The 18968-nt window shown below is 39.5% G+C and overlaps 1 protein-coding gene across 2 annotated transcripts in view; it reads left to right on the plus strand.

Moving 5' to 3' along the window:
* The window catches only part of psd2 (pleckstrin and Sec7 domain containing 2), a 41524-nt gene that overhangs the window by 4642 nt on the left and 17914 nt on the right, over positions 1 to 18968 (plus strand). For both annotated transcript variants that reach the window (XM_079891999.1, XM_079892000.1), the window contains exons 2-3: positions 4227 to 4690; positions 5859 to 6566. In XM_079891999.1, the coding sequence (XP_079748125.1) occupies positions 4311 to 4690; positions 5859 to 6566 (1088 nt within the window). In that variant the 5' untranslated portion in view covers positions 4227 to 4310. The remainder of the gene's footprint in view (positions 1 to 4226; positions 4691 to 5858; positions 6567 to 18968) is intronic.

The raw sequence follows: 18968 nt of genomic DNA on the forward strand, positions 1-18968 counted from the left end.
AACTAGGGTTTTACTGCGGTTTGTTTCGATCGGATGTTCGGCATTAGAAAGCTTTAAATGGCACCGCCTGAGTCAGAGCTGCAGAAGAAAGCGGTTGAGCTTCACATTTAACTCTGTTAGACTGTTCCTCTGCCAGAGACACGGATTTTCTGTACATGTGTGCTGTTTATATTCCAGCCTGTGTTTGTATGTCTGTCCAGTTGGCTTCATCTGGTAAATGAGTATTAAACTAAGCAGAGCCCCATAGCAAAGGCTCTGAATATGAATTTAAAATCACCCTTTAATGAACTTGATATGCAGAAACAACTATACACACTATTGTTCAAAAGTTTGGGATCCTTTTATTCAGATATTTATTCAGCAAGGATGCATTAAATTGATCAAACGGGACAGTAAAGACATTTATAATGTTACGGATTTCTATTTCGATTAAAAGATTTATCTTGTTTTCCTCAAAATATTAAGCAGCAAATCAGAATATTATAGAAAGATCATGTGACACTGAAGACTGGAGTAATGATGCTGAAAATTCAGCTTTGCATCACTGGAATAAATTACATTTAAAAAAAATATATGAAAATGGGAAACTGTTATTTTAAATTGTAATAACATTTCACCATATCACAGTTTTTGTTGTATTTTTGATCAAATAAACACAGCCTTAGTGAGACTTATTTCAAAAATGTGGGGAAAAAAATCTTACGAACCCCAAACTTTTGAACGGTAGTTTAGTAAACTATTTTTATGCTGATTCCCCAGAAAAAGAGCATCAGACTACAAATGGTTGACGAAGTTACAAAAAATATTGTAATCGTCTGTTCGTTGAGCATTCTGAGCAGCACAAAAGAGGTATTGTCTCAACCAATGATGTGAGATTTGGGCGGGGCTATTTGTTTGATCGACCAATGAGAGATGGAGGGAGTGTTCTGGGACGCTGTATGAAATATTTGGTCATTATTTTGCAGTTCTTTTGGTTCCATAGTGGCAGGGAAACTACAAGTTTCAGTTTCAGTCAACACAAATTTAAAAATAGACCCTTTTTCATTTCTAACAACACATTCTTGATCCTATTATGCCAGATTCCTTTGGCCACATTATTACAAATGCAAATTCTAATCTTTTATCAAAATGTAATAACTTTCTCCACTTCTACACTCATGTGTCGTTGTGCGTGTGTAACGTGACAAATTAATGAAAGGCTTGAAAGAGAAATCATTTGTTTCTCATAATTTGTCTTTGGCTCCATTATAATGATTTTTTAAATTTAGAGTATGATCAAAGATTGATCATACTCTGGACGTGCTCAGGGACTTTGCTATTGAAAATATAGTTTAATTGAACTTCGCTCAAATTAACAAAATGACATGAATAAAGATTAGTTCATTTTGCTGAACAAGATTCAATTTAGAAAATGATCCGATCTTCCCATGTTTGGCTGATGCTATTGTGTTATGTAATGCCCTCTTTTCAAAACGCAATTAACATCTAATGTATAAAGTCAATCTTTGTCCATTTGTATTCACTGAATATCCTGTTGTATGTAACATTACAGAAGTCAAACGGGTTGGTGAATGCCGACGTTAACCATGCCGTAATGTGCCACTGAACATCTGTCCTGTCCAGCGCTGCTGCCGCCCACCGAGTTTAGGGAAGATTCCCCAGAGCAGCTGTTATAAATCAGAGCAGAATTTAAAATTAGACTCAGACTGACCCTTAAATCCCCCCTCAGTAGATGAGAGTTTGATCCTTCTGGTCTGTGTTGTACTGTAGTGAGCATGCGAAACATCAGTGGAGCTTGAGGTTTGCTGAGTCAAAGCTAATGCGTTCTCTAAGGTCTGCACGTCTGCGGGGCTGATAAAACACGAAGATGACAGCAGATAATGGAGTCTGAATCGCTGTTTAAACTTTTAAGATTTTGCCAGTGCCACCTGACTGCTTCTGTCATCAGAATGCTTAATGTCACCTATAATGTGCAGCGAGCTGTGGTCTCACTCGCTGGCCTGACGCATTTGAAAATTCATAAATAAAATCTCTTTCATATCTCAGTTGTTTCTCCTAGACAGCTTTGAGATTAAATAGAAAGCAAAATTAGGCTCTTGCTTCTCAGATTTTTTCTCCTGAGCAAAAGACCCCTGTAATCTCACAGGTCTCTTCTAGAGTTTCAGATTTCAAAATGTACAATTAAAGACTTATATTTATTAAAGTTAAATATTTATATTTATCATCAAATTATTTTAAAGTGCCCCAATTATGCTATTTTAAAGTTTCCTAATGTTGATTTTGGAGTCTCCTAAAACAGGTTTACATGCATCAAAGGTAAAAAAAACTGTTTCATTTTCTCATAATATAAATTTGCATATTACCACATTTTTCAATGATTCTCAAACGACTCGTCAGATGAATCAATCTCTCTAAATCCCTCCTTTCCGCGAACTACTCTGCTCTGATTGGCCAGACGTCTCAGTCTGTTGTGATTGGTCTACCGCGTACAGCGTGGCCGTTAAATATACGGCTCTGCAGCGCGGGTCAAAAATCAAAACCGCCCATTGCCATAACAACGTCAGCTCTGCGTGTCTTGAGGCTTCCTACACCGTAAACTAGGCTAAACTAAACATAGTAGCGAACAATGATGGCGACCATATCAATCCGAGCGCGAGTCCTGTGATAACACACTGAAAGATATGGGGTGGTGGTGGCGCAATGGATAAGACACATACCTTTGGTGTGAGAGACCCGGGTTCGAATCCACTGTGCGACACCAATGTGTCCCTGAGCAAGACACTTAACCCCTAGTTGCTCCAGAGGCGTGCGACCTCTGACATATATAGCAATTGTAAGTCGCTTTGGATAAAAGCGTCAGCTAAATGAATAAATGTAAATGTAAATGTAGAACTAGTCATTCAACCCGAACCTCAATCGCAAGGACGACTCGAGCAGGACGTTTCTCAGTGATACGCAACTCAGTTTGAGGTACATTATGAGATGTTGCAACTGTAATTCCACACCATCAGCATTAACAAGTGCATGTCTATCAATAAACCGATTATTTTACTTGTACTTATTTATTTACCGAGTATTTTTCTAATTTATTGTGGTGAACATGTGGAAACTGTATCAAGAGCTCCATAGTGAATGACTGATGTACTGTTACATAAAAGTTGGTAAAACAAATCTTGCTCCATTGCTTAATCTTTCCTCAAAGTAGTGAGAACGACAGACAATCTGCATTAATAGACAGTTTTAGGTAATAGTGGCCCACAGCTGATTAGCAGAAGTATTTCAGTAAGACAGTAATAATGTGAGTTAACCAGTTAGCAGGAGACCAACACAATATAAAACTCAAAACTAAGTATTTTGAACACCATCTTTCAAGAGCAAGCGGTTTGCGAATCCTGCATTGAACTCCGAGATTTGAGAAGCAGTCATAAGTAAAATGGGAACACAGCAAAAGTTTAGGATTATACTGCTGTGGAATCGTGATAAAGATGAATTTTAACCACTGATTCTTCACATGCTCGTCCTTTGGCAGTGTAAAAAAACTGCATTTTTTCTCACATTGTAGAGCACAGCTTCTTCTCGACATGAGGTTGAAGTTTTCCCTGGTGTCTGCGCGCAATATGTTAATGTTTCGTCTTGACGTCACAACGAAATGGCGTATGACTCGTTTGAAAAACGATTCATTTCATTGACTCAGAGTCGACTCACAATAACTTTATATAAGGTGCACTTTCAGATTTAAAACTTTGCAGGATGTTTTCATTCACTTAGAGCTGTTACACACTACATGAAAGGTCATTTTCAAAAGATCCATTATAGGGGCCCTTTAAGGCCAAAATGATTTATCCACTTTCATTTGTCATGTCCTAACCAGGTGTGACTGACAAGCAATTTGTCTGTCCATAGCCTGGAACATTTGTCTGACAGGAGATATTTACAATGGTGTGATTTTGGATCAATGCCTTCAGTAGGCAGGTCTACACTGAGTGACAACATATAAATAAAAATGAAACAATTTACAGAATGTCATGTCAATTTATTGCATCATGCCTGGTGAAGGGGCAGTTTTATATTCTTACATGAACAATTGTCTCATTTGTTTATATGTAGAAGATTATTTATAATCATAATGCATTACTGTATTTTCTCAGTAGGTCACTATCCTCTATTATTCAGGGCTCACCTTTATCTGACATCTCATTGCTCTGCCTTATCTTCCTCTGTAATAGGTGTGAACTTTGGCCCTCTTCCTTGTTCCTGACCCTGACCTTGTGACCCCAGGCTGCCTGGACATCGTGATTGAGGAGGCCACCATGAGTCAGGAGGGGCAGCATGACCCCCTCCGCACAGACAGCCCACCTCCAGATACACCCCCAGCACCTGAGGGAGAAGAGGATGCTGACGGCTCTAAGGCTAAAGATCTGGAGCCCTGTAATGGAACAAAGACAGAGGAGGAGCATCAAGGTGAAGCAGAAGACAGAGAAACAGAGAATAACCGAAATACACAGTCGAGGGAAAAGGAGGATGAGACAGTGACATTAGAAGAGGAAGGTAGAAACGGTGAGATTGAGGGCAGCTGTGTGGATCCTGTAACAGAAAACGGTAACGGGGACGCCCGTGAAGGTGAAGACACACAGTCTCTGCCGTCTCAGATCCCAGAAAAGGACTCAGCCAAGCCCCTGTGTTCTCTGAGGTTAGTAAAATAAGAATGACTTTTACATGCACTTTAAAATTTGATTTCAGTCAGACTGAAGCAATAATTCATCTTTAAAAAATGTAATGTCACTTTAGTCCAACTGAAATTGTGCTGGTCTGCATATTCTCCTTAAGACAGAGGTAGTGCATGTACATAACACAACCATTCAAAATTTTATTCAGCATTGATCAAAAGTGACAGTAAATACTTTTACATTTTTATAAAAGATTTCAGTACAAAAAATGCTGTTCTTTTTTACTTTTTATTGAACAGAGAATCCTGAAAAATATGGATCATGGTTTCCACAAAAACAGCATCAAATCAGCATATTAGAATGATTTCTGAATGATCATGTGACCCTGAAGAATGGAGTAATAATGCTGTTGCATCACAGGAATAAATTACATTTTTATTCAAATAGAAAACTGTAAAAATAGTTCACAATATTACTGTTTACTTGGACACCTATACTTGAACAGACAGATGAAGACTGTAGCTTAATTATAACTGCACTAGTAAACATACTTAATAATGCATATCTGCAACATTTACAGTCAAAAGTAGATTGTTGATTTGCAGTTCAGTAAATTCGTTTTCCTGTCACTCCATTTCTAATTTCATTTCAACTTCCTGTGTGATGTGCCTTATGTGATTAAAACAAAAGCACTAAACAAATAAAATTGACTTCCAAAACACATCCTAATGAAAACAATCTGGCTGGATTCTGAACAGACCCCGAATGATCATTAAAACCCCATGAAAGACAAGACATCCATTGTTTTACATTGCTTATGTCGTACAAAATGTTTTGAATGTGAAACACGTGTATTACAGATTTTAGCTGTGTGGTTTTTCAGTGTCAGGCTTAACAAATGATGTGGCATGCATGTTACAAAGAGGATGGGGAGATATTTCGGGCACCATACGTGGCAGGGGAGCTGTCCTGAATGAAGCTCCCCTCTGCTGGGACTCCTCCGCTGCAGTCGTGATGAAGAACTGTGACGGCAGCCTGAATAAAGATAGGAGCATGTACCGCGCATGCCAGCTAGGCTAAGAGCCTTTGTATACCGTCTAAAGCCAGACCTCTGTAGCCAGGTGTGTCTGTGTGATTTGATTTTTACTTCTAGGTTTGGGAATGCTTTAACCGGCGTCTTTGTCACTGCAGGTTTGAGAACGGGACCGAAGATGACAGCGAAGGGCAGGAGGACGAGGAGGGGATCCCGGAAGAGTCTTTAGCACAGGGGAACCTAGATGCCTTCAGCTCCACATTTGAGCTCTCCGTAGAGGAAGCGGATGCTGAGGTAGAGGACGAAGAAGAAAAGGAGGAAAGAGAGACTCGAAATCAGGACAGTTTCAGCTCTACGTTTGAGAGCATAGTTGAGCAGGTCGCCAAGACCACGGCTGTGGAGGAGGAAGAGGACGACGGAGAGGAAGAGTACGACAGGACGAAAGAGAGCCAGGACGGCTTCAGCTCCACGTTCGAGCGCATCGTCGAGTCTGAGCTTCTGAGAGGCGGGACCTGCTACAGCAGTTTGGATTCTCTGGATGTGCTGTCGCTCACTGACGAGACGGACAGCTGCGTCAGCTTCGAGGCGCCGCTCACCCCTCTCATCCAGCAGAGGGCCCTAATGGGCCCCGAAACTCCAGAACTGGAGCTGGAGACCGTGCAGGAAGGGGCTGAGGGCGAGGCAGATCTGGGGACAGAGACGGCAAGGGATGAAGCCAGCTCTGCAAGTCCACTACGGACCACTATACCAGGAAGCAGGTCGGAAAATGTCTTGAGCCAGCCGGCACAGTGGAGCATCCCTAATGGATTCCACATTGAGCTGTCTGGGAATGGAGAGAGTGGAGGAACAATGCCAAACTCTATCAGGTAAGGATGCAACTAAATCTCCTGCTTGACCTGTCCAGTAGATGGCATGCAGCACTAGTTAATAACCTGCTCTCAAACTAGTGAGCAACAAGTTTCATGCTATTTTTCATCTGGAATGGAGTCAAGATCCACAGTCAATGACTGTTTGCTAATTGTTAGTCTGATGAGGCATATGTACCGTCAGAACTGCGTAGATATAAGCACCCTAGGCTGAATGGAAAAAATGTCTACCTAAATTTTTTGCAAAACTCCAAAAACATACCAATACAAACTATTCACTGCAGTTTCCTGATGAAATGAACACTGTGGTAGTAAAACACCAACAACGTTTATTCTTTTTCACACAGATTATGATTACGGGGCAGATTATCAATTAATAAAGACTTATTTCCTCACGTTTTTTGCACAATGCTAATACTGTGACCTCAAAACACTTTTAGGGTCAGATTTACTTACAGCTTGTGCCAGCGCAAACCCTCTTTTGGCTACTATCAGAATTTACTAAAGACACACAGTGAAAAATTAACGCTGAAAAGTCGTGGACAGTTTTTTTTTTTTTGTTTCCCTTTCAGATGCAAGTTGATTTACTAAGGTTTGCGCTAGTACATTTTCTGGTTTTTGCCACCCCAAAAAAGCATTTCTTAAACCAGATGCAGATTTGCCCTGCTCTTGGTAGATTGCGTTGGTCATTATGGAATGGACTCCCATCTGCACTTTTTTGGAATTGCGCTCTCATGCTAATTTGCCCCGTTTAGTAAATCTGGCCCTTAGTGCATGATTTGTTAAACTAATACATTTTGACATCGCGTAACCAGGTCCATATGTTTGGCTTTTCTGATGTAGTAAACTTGCTCTGTTGCCCATAAAGAGCTTAGAAACCCGTGAAATGCAGTTTACGATAAAAGAGCAAGCTAAAATGGCATAGTATGCAATTTTATGTCACGTTTTCTTATGTTCTTATTTATTAGGTTTAGTGTAGGGTTAGTGTAGGCAGTAAGTTGTTTTCAAACGCAACAGAGCATATATATTTTGATGCCACTCACTATAAATTTAATTTCCAAACTGCCGCGATACGTACAACAACCAACATAATAAAATATTGACAATTCACTCCAGATACATCTGTTTCAGATAAAACTTTGGAAAGTGTGGTGAAACGTGCAAGCAGCATCGTAATATCATATTGCAGAAATGTCGTCATAGGCACATTTTTCCAATGAGCCATTTAGAAGGGTAGCCTATCATGTCTGTTTTGAAGAGAGTATCACACTGCGACCTAGCAGACTGGAAACTTCTTTATATTTCACGGATCTGAGCCAGTATCCAAGAGGAAAGATTTCCACCTCTGGGAGCCAGTGAAGGATTGTCTAATATAGCTGCCGTCTCTCTCTCTCTGCATCCATCTGGACTGGACGCAGCAGCAGATGTTGTCGTTTTTTTTTTCCTCCCCAGTTTTAAATGACTAGCAGCTTCCTGCCCCCCAGTCTGCCTGAATGAGGCATTGTTTTTAGGGAGTGACATCATCGCCTTTGGCTTTCCTCTTTCACGACGGGAGCCTTGCTCTAGTTTTCAGTCACACTGTGCTTTTTCCAAGTGCCACTTGGCAACACGTCAATTTGAGTCCTTCTGTATCAATGCAGTTGGTTTTCGTTCACTGACAGGGTCAAAAGCTACATTTGATGTAGCTTTCGTGTCCAGTTGACCTCTATATTGCACTCTATTCATTAAAACTCTTTAACTCCTTCTCTTAGCATTAGCGGCTAACTTTATTAGCCTGTGGTCTACCAAAGACTGGTAACGCTACACTAGCCCCATGTGTTCTTCATTAGCAGTTCTTTGGAGTTGCATATAGTGCTTAAATGTGGTTGATAAACTCATCGCAGCGAATGAGTGCTGTGCGATGTCTACAACAGCTAACAGAAGGAAAAGAACATATGCTGGTAATTAGCTAATACACAAAACCTCATGAGCATAATGCTAGCTAGGGAGTAACTTAAAGCACAGTCTGGTTTGATGATTAGTTCACATTATTTGAATTGAGGTAGCTAAAAGCATGCAGAATTGCAATTCAAATTTGAAATATAATTAATTGAAAATCAAAGAATTTTATATAACTCAAAGTAAATCAAGCAAACAAACAAACTGAATTCCACTGAATGGAAAAGATCACATATTTCATCCACGGTATATAAATCCTTTCAGGGATTTATATACCGTGGATGAAATATGTGATCTTTTGAAACAGTAAGTTGGTGTTCTTATTTAAATAGACAATAGCATTTAGCTTGCTGATTTACTGCTTGCCATTGCTATTTAAAGGGAGGGGACATTCAAGAGAGCATTTTATTGGACAAAAAAATGGCACGATTGATCAATATCTGTTTTACACTTTTAAGTGTTTACTAGCATTTCAGGCCTCACTACCGTGACCATAGTCTCGGCCTCAGACGTCCTGCCCATGGACTGTTGGCTGAATGTCTAATGCATAAGGCACACAAAATGAACATTGATCACAAAAAAAGTCGTCATTGATTGGTTGAATTCTACAGGATTTCCAGGAGACGTTTGTGTTGTATTCTTTAATGGTCTGTCTGGTTTAGGTCTGAGACAAATAAATAAATAAATATTAGAGTCAAATAAACGCTGAATTTTCAAAAGTATGTGAAGTTTGCGCCACCATTCTTGCCGTTACACAACGTTCTTGAATTAATCATTTATGAGATGCACACTGGTCTGTTATTGTAGGGACATCGACTTTACATGTTCACACCCCTACACTAAACATGACACAGAACAAAAAACAAAACTAGTGATTGGTTGCTTTACATGTCGGTCAGACGGCCTCTGGGTGGTCCTTGGCTGCTATGGAGTCCAGACCTTCTGCCATCAGTCTACACGAGACTACCGTGACCATAACCACCATAGACACTGAAGGGCACATGTACACCTCAATATTCAGATTAGCAGTCAACTGATTTTTCAACTGAGTTTTCAATTCTTAAATAATTTTATTCAGTCCTTCTAATCCTGAATATGTAGTTACACAGATGATTAAAACTCGTTGTTGACTAAAAGCCGTAAAACCCTGTTTGCCCCTAAAACTAGGATAATGCTTAGAGTGCACTGGAGAGGAAATGCAAGTGAGTCCACAAATCCTTCAGCTTGTGTTTTTCACCCATTTGGTGACATAGGCACAGAAACAATTGAGTCCCGACCCTGCCTCTTTCACCACCCCCACACCTTTCTAAAGCTCATTTATTACTTCTTTATCAGACACTTATAATCTCCTTCTTTATCTTTCGCTGACACACACACACACACACACACACACACACACACACACACAAACAAACTTCCTGTCTGCTTCCGCTCCATCCTGGTTGTGTGTGTAGGAGCAGCGGGTGAGTGCTGTCTAGCTGATGATTATCCCTACAGGATGCATGAGAGCTACACACACACACACACACACACACACACACACACACACACACACACACACACACACACACACACAAACACACACACACACACACACAATATCTCTCTCTCTCTCTCTCTCTCTCTCTCTCTCTCTGACATCTAGACATCTACACACTGGATGAGATAAACATTGCACAAACACACACACACTTGCATACTTACAACAAAGAGAACGGATTACTGTTGAAATCCTTTGTTTTTCTCCAACCGCACAGCTCTTTTCTTTAGGTATTCTGCTTGTGTGAAATCAATATTATTTACTCAATTACTCTTGCAGGTATTGACCATTCCTTTATAATTTCGTTTGTACTCTGACTGTTATACCCTTTCTGAAATTTGCCTTTAGCCAGCATGAAATATAGATCTGCTATTGGTGAAATATCAAGCTAAGTTTTAATCCATACACTGCAAAAATCGCTCTCTTAATCACTAACTTTGTCTTGTTTTCCAGTATCTAAACACCCAAACAGGAATAAATTACCTAAGAAGTGAACATGCATAAGATATTTATTTATTTATTAATGTAACAAATTAAGACTTATACATACATCCACACACACACACACTCACCGGCCACTTTATTACACCTCTTCAACTGCTCGCAAATTTAATCAGCCAATCACATGGCAGCAGCTCAGTGCATTTAGGCATGTAGACATGGTCAAGACGATATGCTGAAGTTCAAACTGAGCATCAGAATCGGGAAGAAAGGTGATTTAAATGACTTTGAACATGGCATGGTTGTTGGTGCCAGACGGGCTGGTATGAGTATTTCAGAAACTGCTGATCCACTGGGATTTTCACGCATAACCATCTCTAGGGTTTACAGAGAATGGTCCGAAAAAGAGAAAATACCCAGAGAGCAGCAGTTCTGTGGGTGAAAATGCCTTGTGTATGCCAGAGGTCAGAGGAGAATGACCAGACTGGTTCAAGCTGATAGAAAGGCAACAGTAACTCAAACAACCACTCGTTACAACCGAGGTCTGCAGAAGAGCATCTCTGAACGCTCAACACGTCATACCTTGAAGCAGATGAACAACAGCAGCAGAAGAACACACCGGTGCCACTGTCAGCTAAGAACAGCAAACTGAGGCAATTCACACAGGCTCACCAAAACTGGATAATGATGATTGGAAAAACATTGCCTGGTCTGACGAGTCTGGTTTCTGCTGTGACATTCAGATGGCAGGGTCAGAATTTGGCGTAAACAACATGAATGGATGGATTCATCCTGCCTTGTATCAACGGTTCAGGCTGCTGGTGGTGTAATGGTGTGGAGATATTTTCTTGGCACACTTTGAGGCCCTTAGTACCAATTGAGCATCATTTAAACACCAGTATTGTTGCTGACCATGTCCATCCCTTTATGACCATAGCGTACCCATCTTCTGATGTCTACATCCAGCAGGATAACATGACAATGACTAAACTCAAATGGCCTCCACAGTCACCAGATCTCAATCCAGTAGAGCAGCTTTGGGATGTGGTGGAACGGGAGATTCACATCATGGATGTGCAGCCGACAGATCTGCAGCAACTGATGCTATCATGACAATATGGACAAAAATGTTTCCATCACCTTTTTTGAATATATGCCAATAAGAATCCAACCCAGTACTAGCAAGGTATACCCAATAAAGTGGCTGGTGAGTGTATATATTAATGGACAAAATGTACTTTCAAATCTGCTAAATTTGTCATGTTTTATATATATATATATATATATATATATATATATATATATATATATATATATATATATATATATATATATATATATATATATCTTTTTTTTTTTTTTTTTTTTTTTTTTTTACTTGTCTTACAGTCAACATGAAATCAAAATGGACCTGTTTATTTGTTAATGCATGTTCCTGGTCTTCTCCGGCACAATTCATTGGTGCAAAAATATTTCAAATAAAAAATATTTGTCTTCATAACACTGTATCGAAATGCAATAATGATCCTCCCTTTGGAACAAATTGGGCTGGCTAGTTATAAGGTGTGTTGCGGTTTTATGTTGACCTAAAGCAGGGGTGCCCAATCCTGCTCCTGCCGATCGACTGTCCTGAACAGTTCATCTCCAACCCTTATCAAACACGCCTGAAGCAACCAATTAAGGTCTTCAGGATCACTTGAAAATTAAAGGCAGGCGTGTTTGATTAGGGTTGGAGATGAACTGTCCAGGACAGTCGATCGGCAGGAGCAGGATTGGGCACCCCTGACCTAAAGCATAAACCTCAATAAATGTATTATTATCTTCTTTATTTCCATTTAATTTATTTATGTATTTTGCTTTGTGGGTAGTAGGCAGCAGTCTTTTCAATAATCATTGACCATTTAAGCATTAGCAGAGTATAAATCTATTACTTCTCTTAGCTGCAAACTTTATGGAGCATAAGTCATAAAACCTCTGCAGGTCAGATAGCTTGCGAGCTAGGAAAGAGCTGGCTAGAGCAGAAAGCCTCTTTAGCTCCATGTGTGGACCTGCTAGCAGAACTGCAAAGCTCCCGGAGCACAGATGAGTTGAGATGAAACTGAGCTGACTGTGAGACTCTGCTGAGCCATTAGAAGTGCAGAAGTAAAGCTCATCCGTAGAGAGAATAATCTCTTGTGCCGTGGAGACATCAGCAACGGATGATAGGGAGAGAGAGAAAATGTTATTACTAAGGATGTGTGTGTATGTGTGTCCACACATATGCGTGTCAGAATAAATCATGAGAGGTCTTTGTCATTCGCACTGTGCCATGCTGTTAAATCCTCGCAGGTCTGTCTCACAGAGAAGTCTGTCTTTACTGGGTTTAAACCCAGTCTATATTTAGCTTCATCATGTCTCTGTCTGACACTTCAGTACTGCTGTGAGTTGCTCAGCAGCTTAAAGTGACTGCACGAATGGAGAAGAAATGTATAAAGGAATAGTTCAGACGAATATAAAAATGTCATCATTTATCACTCTCTTGTTGTTCCATATGACGTCCCTAGAAGACTTACTTTCTTCTGTGCAGCACAAAAGGTGTTTTTTTTTTTAAAGAATATCCTGGCTTCTATTAATTATAATGAGAGAAAATGAGGACTGGGGCTGTCAAGCTTTAAAAAAAGACACAATGGCGCACCATACATTTATAAATGTACTAGAGCAGATGTCTTGATTTTCGGTGAATTACTTACATTTTAGTCTTTTTCTTACACAAAACTATCGTATGGCTTCTGGAGGCTCTTGCACAAGTCATATGAATGACTTTTATGATATGCTTTTTTTTTTTGTCGTTTTGGAGCTTTTAAGTGCCCTGGGAAGGATTATGAATGCTACAGTTAAATTGTAGTTTAGCCTAGATCAGGGGTATTCCAGCGAACTTTCAATAGGTCCAGTCTCTTCATTTCCTTCCCATTAAAGTCAGAGGAATCGTAATCATAACTGTTTCAGATGCCATTATGTTTGGCTATGAAATGAAAAAAGCCATGTGCATGTCATGAATATTTATTGTTCATTTTCAAGTTGGCAGCCATGATACCTTGTGACGGGAAGAAATAATAAATCTTATAGTCTAAACAGTCGGTGTTGTTATTGCTAAGTAAAATGAAAACTATTAAAAATCATTTTCAGTAATTGAAATAAACCTAAAATCAAATATAAATATTAGATTAAGAAAACTTTAATAAGAATTAGACGTTTTGAAATAAAAATGTAAGCTATATAGAAAATAGTAAAAATGGCAAATGCACATAACAAAATGACTAAAGCTTAAACAAAAATTAAAACAAAAAATGACTATAAAGCGAATTAAAAATCTTAATAAATAATTATTAGTGCTATTAAGTCGAGTAATCGTGATTAATCGCAACTAACATAAAAGTTTGTAAATGTGTGTGTGCGCATGCGTGTGTGTGTGTGTGATAAAAGAGAGCCAGAAATATTTGCATACCACCAAGTTTCAAAAGGTGAGGTAGCCTAAGATAAGTAGCCTAAGTGATCCAAAAAAATATAGAAATTAAAATGCATTTAGTTTACTCATAGAAAGCTAGAAAGGTTCTGAGAAACAACGAGTGAAGATTCTGAATCTGGAGCTAATATGTGACCTTTAGTTATCAAGTTTAGAGAGACAGGGAGTGAGCGAGAGAAGGATGATTATTAGTTTTGATGGTGGCCCGGCGTCAGCTTTGATGATCATTGTAAACAATTATGATGGTCATTCAGCTGAATGATCTGATGTTTGTTGATGAGGGGACAAACATGTTGTGACTGCAGGTTACTGAAGCATGCCCATACCACAGATAGCAGACTACACTCACACACTAACAAGGCCCTTTACTGTCTCATACATCAGCGCTTGGCCTCACATCCTGATCTTCAAGAGATAACTGCAAATTTGAAAAGATAAAAAGGGTTACGGATGGAGGAGCATTTTGTCATAAAGTGGTCTGTGTGTGAGTGTGTTGGACGTTATCTGTATCCATTCTGCCAGTCTGAATGTTAGTCACTGCTGAATGGAAATGTTGTTGCACATTGCATGATCCAGTTTGTTGTGAGCTCAAAGTCTGTGTGCTTTAGTATGTTTTTGACTTGGAATAATTAATATTTTTCATGTGTTTAAGCAAGTCTCTGGAGTACATTCATAATTTAGTTTCCAAGTAAACTAACAGGGATCTCTCAGCATGCCAAACTGCTTTTAAATTTATTTTTCAAAACTGTTTTAAAGTTTATGAGTTATTTAGCTACCATTTGAGTATTTTACTTGTTTTTTAGTCAGTGTAACAAATTGAACATTTTGAAAAAACGATTTGCTTCTGACTAGTAGGCCTATTAATTTGTTATAAGTTGCAAACAGTTTTTAACTTTTACTAGTCAGATTTCTGTAACAAAGTTGGCATTTTAATTTATCATAAACCATGCAGTCAAAGGAAGAATAATATTGTTCCGAGTAATAGCCTAACGAAATGGCTGCTATAACTGTTGCAATATTTCTTGTATGAAACTATTTGTTATTATTTTATTCGTTTTTGTTGCTTTTTGTTATGTTTTGAAGAATACATGTTAACATTTTGCCATCAGTGAGCGTGAGGGATGAAGAGAGGCAGAACTCTAATAATAGACGCGCTCGCGCTCGCGGCCTGGTGCTCCCGGGCTCGGGTCCAGATCACTACTTCAGCATCGGAAATATGGAAATGTGGCTCGGGCAGGACTCATTGAGTAATTCAATCCATCCAGAGCGACTCTCTCCGCCCCCTTCCCTTGTGTCCGACTTTGAGGAACTTCACACTGGGAAGCCGTTTACGCCGGAGCCAAACGCGCGCGCAGATTCACTTTGAATTAGTCGCGTAAAAACCTTTATTTATCGAAGAATATAAACGGCATGCGGCGACCCACGTCTCCAGAACGCCCCTTTTAGCAGCAGCTGCGTCGAAATCTTTTTCCATTTGGGAAAAACCTGATTACTCAATGCGCAAAGCGCCCGAAGGCGAATGGAGTTGAAGGGATTTTTCTCGCTCCGCGCGGGATTGATGCCTGATCTCCAGTGAAAGATGTGGAAAGATGAATATGAGGTGCATTTCGACTTTCTTCTGGGACTTCTGTAAGTTCTTCTCTAGCTTTTGTTACTTATACATAGCGAATTTCACTTTAAAAGACCTGCAACAGACTTATGAACTTCCTCTTAACTTCTGTCATGAAGTGGAAGTTGTATTCTTTTTGGTCTGATAAATGAGTTTATTTGTTGGCGGTAGCCTACTGAAGTTAAAAGTCCTGGGCTTTTCTTTAATTATGTAATCTAAATACACAGAGACTTTGGGACTATGTTTGGACTTTATACAGTTTTCTGGTTTGGGACATCTTGCCCTTTGGTCTTTTGTGGACACATCTAATGGTTGTTTTTTCTCTGGCTATGGCACACTTGCAATATAGGGTGACCGGGACTAGTTGTTACATATTTTTACTCAGTATTTAGTCAGTATTTCTCAGTGTAGTTTTTTTAAAAGTCAGTTTTCCTTTTTCACCAACATCTCAACTATTATTGTCCAGGAAAAAAGTACAGTTCATTTAACATGTTGACTTTTTGTGACAAGATGCCCCCATGTGTGGGACCTGCCATTAGCCTATATTAGAGGTGTTTTAACAACAATGGTAAAACAATTGCTAAAATTTAGGATTTGACCATACAAATAGACCTACATCAGTATTGTTTTGGTCAAAAAATATTATAATGAATAATTTGCTTAACATTTCAACTTGTAAAACCCGTAACAACTTGTCCGAATAAAAATGTGATGACCTGCCTTAACCTGCGATTTATGGGACAGACATTTTGTACATGCTTTCATTATACAGTTGAGTCTGTCTGAATGTATGCCAGTGTGGTTTTATTGTACACTTGTACAACTTATGTAAAAATATGATGACATTGGACTTTTAGTTTATAGAGGAAAGAATTGACACACAGTATTGCAATTTAAAGCAGTTTTGAGCTAGATATTTGATGCCGACATACAAAATCATTGATAATAAAAAGCATTCCCTGTGTGACAACAACTAGTCCCGGTCTCCCCCAAACTTAGATATTAAACTCTCATCTCTTCCATCATCTAATGGTTTTCGATAAATACATAGCCTGAGGGTCCTTATAGTGTGAGAGAGTGTTTGGTAACCTAAATCCCTTTGTAACCAAAATGTTTTCATTTTACGTTCTGATGCGTGATGCATTTCTGTCCAAACATGCTGATTTAATGTATTTCAGTTAGAGAACACATATAAAGGGGAATTTGTGTTTTTGGCTGACTGACAAGGAGGCAGCAACTCCTTCACACCTCACTCTGGTCGTCCAACACACCCTCTCCGACGGCATCAGAGTGGGTAGAGAGAGAGACGCTGGCATGTGAGTCATAGACAAGCAGTCTCATGTTTAATCTCCTGCCTGGCTCAGCAGCCGCACAGGTCCATACAGAGACACGGCTGCTGGGTTCCTGTAGGATCACTGTATATCAGTGCTGCCACATTAAGCCCTGCCATAGTCACTTATAATGTTTAGAGCTGGTGTTAGCAGGGCATCAGGCTGTCATTTATTTTTAACTAGCGAAATGTGGAAGTTCTTTGTAGTGTCTAGGAATTGAAAAACCCTTACAGAATGCTCTGGTGGTACACTGATGAAATCGGATGAAATGATGTGGTACTTTGATATATTCCATCTTAGCCACCAATGTCACATATACACTGGTACTTAATCATTACCATTTTCCAACCATTTCCAAATTTTTTTTTTTTTTTTAAATAAAAGTAAATTATTTACTTAAATGTCATACAAACATTTATTTTCATGTTAGCTATGATAGCTCAGCTGCCCCTGTAATCTTATACGTCATTGGCAATACTTAAGTTCTTTTAAAAAATCAATAATTCTATAACTGTGCAATCTATCATTATTATTGATCACAGCGGTCCTGTGGCAGATGGAGACGTATTGCTTTCCGATGGGGTTTGTTCAGCCATTATGTACACAGGACTAAAATACAAACGGCCAGCTGTTTTGACACCTGATTGCTGAAAGTGTATGTCAGGAGCGTTGAAGCAGTCATGGGAGTCTGCCGATTTAATTCACACCTGTCTCTGAGCAGACGCCGGTGCTCACATACAGTAGGTGTGAGTCATATTTGTGATGATTCAGTTAGTGTTTTGACTCACAGGAAGAGGGAAGGAGACGATTGTAAAACCTGAACTCAGATGATCTTTCCTCATGTCTTCATACTTTACTGATGGATAAATTTAACAACACAGATCAATCAATCATGTGATCAATAATTTAGCGGATACCATGTGTGTACAAGGTTCCAAAAGGAGGTTTTTGCTGTGATGCCATTAAATAACCATTTTTGGTTCCTTAAAGAACCTTCCAGTTAACAGATCTTAAAAGAAACCTTTTTATTCTTAGTGTGGAGAATATTTTAAAATTCTAAAGAACCTTTTTTCCACTGAAAAGAATCTTTTGTGCAATGAAAATGTTACATAGATTTAAAGGTTCTTCATGGAACCATTTATTGCAATAAAGAGCCTTTCTTTTCTAAGAGTGTATCCCCAGCCATTTCTTATTCTTCCGTGTTTTTAAGCCCATTTCTCAAAACTTACCAGTAACTATTTGTTTTATTTACTAGTATGATTTTTAGTGTACTAAAGTTTTCCACTAAATGATCAATTATCTTTTTTATTGGGGGATATTTTTTTGAATGGGGATGATGGTGGAGCATTTGAAGCAGGAAAGTTGCTGTGCAAAGTCCCTTTCTGCTTCAAACGCTCAACCATGATCCCCATCCCAAAAACACCCCAAATCACTGGACTTAATGACTACAGACCTGTCGCTCCCACATCTGTGGTCATGAAGTCATTTGAAAGACTGGTGTTGGTCTCCCTGAAGGACATCACAGGACCCTTGCTGGACCCCCTGCAGTTTGCTTATCGAGCAATTTCTGTAAGTTCTGAAATTCGACCACAGTCATCGATCTCATACACAATGGTGAAGAGTCTGCATATAGGCAGGAGGTTGAACAGCTGGCTGTCTGGTGCAGTCATAACATGGAGCTGAACACACTCAAAACAGTGGAGATGACTGAAAAAGGCCCAGCAGAGGTTGAACTTGCTTCGCCAGCTGAAGGTGCACAGGTGCTGCTGATGCAGTTCTACTCTGAAGTCATTAAGTCTGTCCTCTGCACGTCCATTACTGTCTCGTTTGGCTTAGCTGCAAAATCAGACATCAGATGGACGGTTCGGACTGCTGAGAGGATTACTGATGCTCCCCTGCTCTCCCTCCAAGAACTGTATACATCCAGAGAGAGGAAAAGGGCTCAGAAATTCCTTCGGGATCCCTTGCACATCCAAGCCACTTTCTCTTTGAACTGCTCTAGACCTGGTTAAATTCGGCCTTACTGAAATGCCTTTGTGGT

The sequence above is a fragment of the Squalius cephalus genome (assembly GCF_949319135.1).
Source record: "Squalius cephalus genome assembly, chromosome: 14".
NCBI classification, from domain to species: Eukaryota; Metazoa; Chordata; class Actinopteri; order Cypriniformes; family Leuciscidae; genus Squalius; species Squalius cephalus.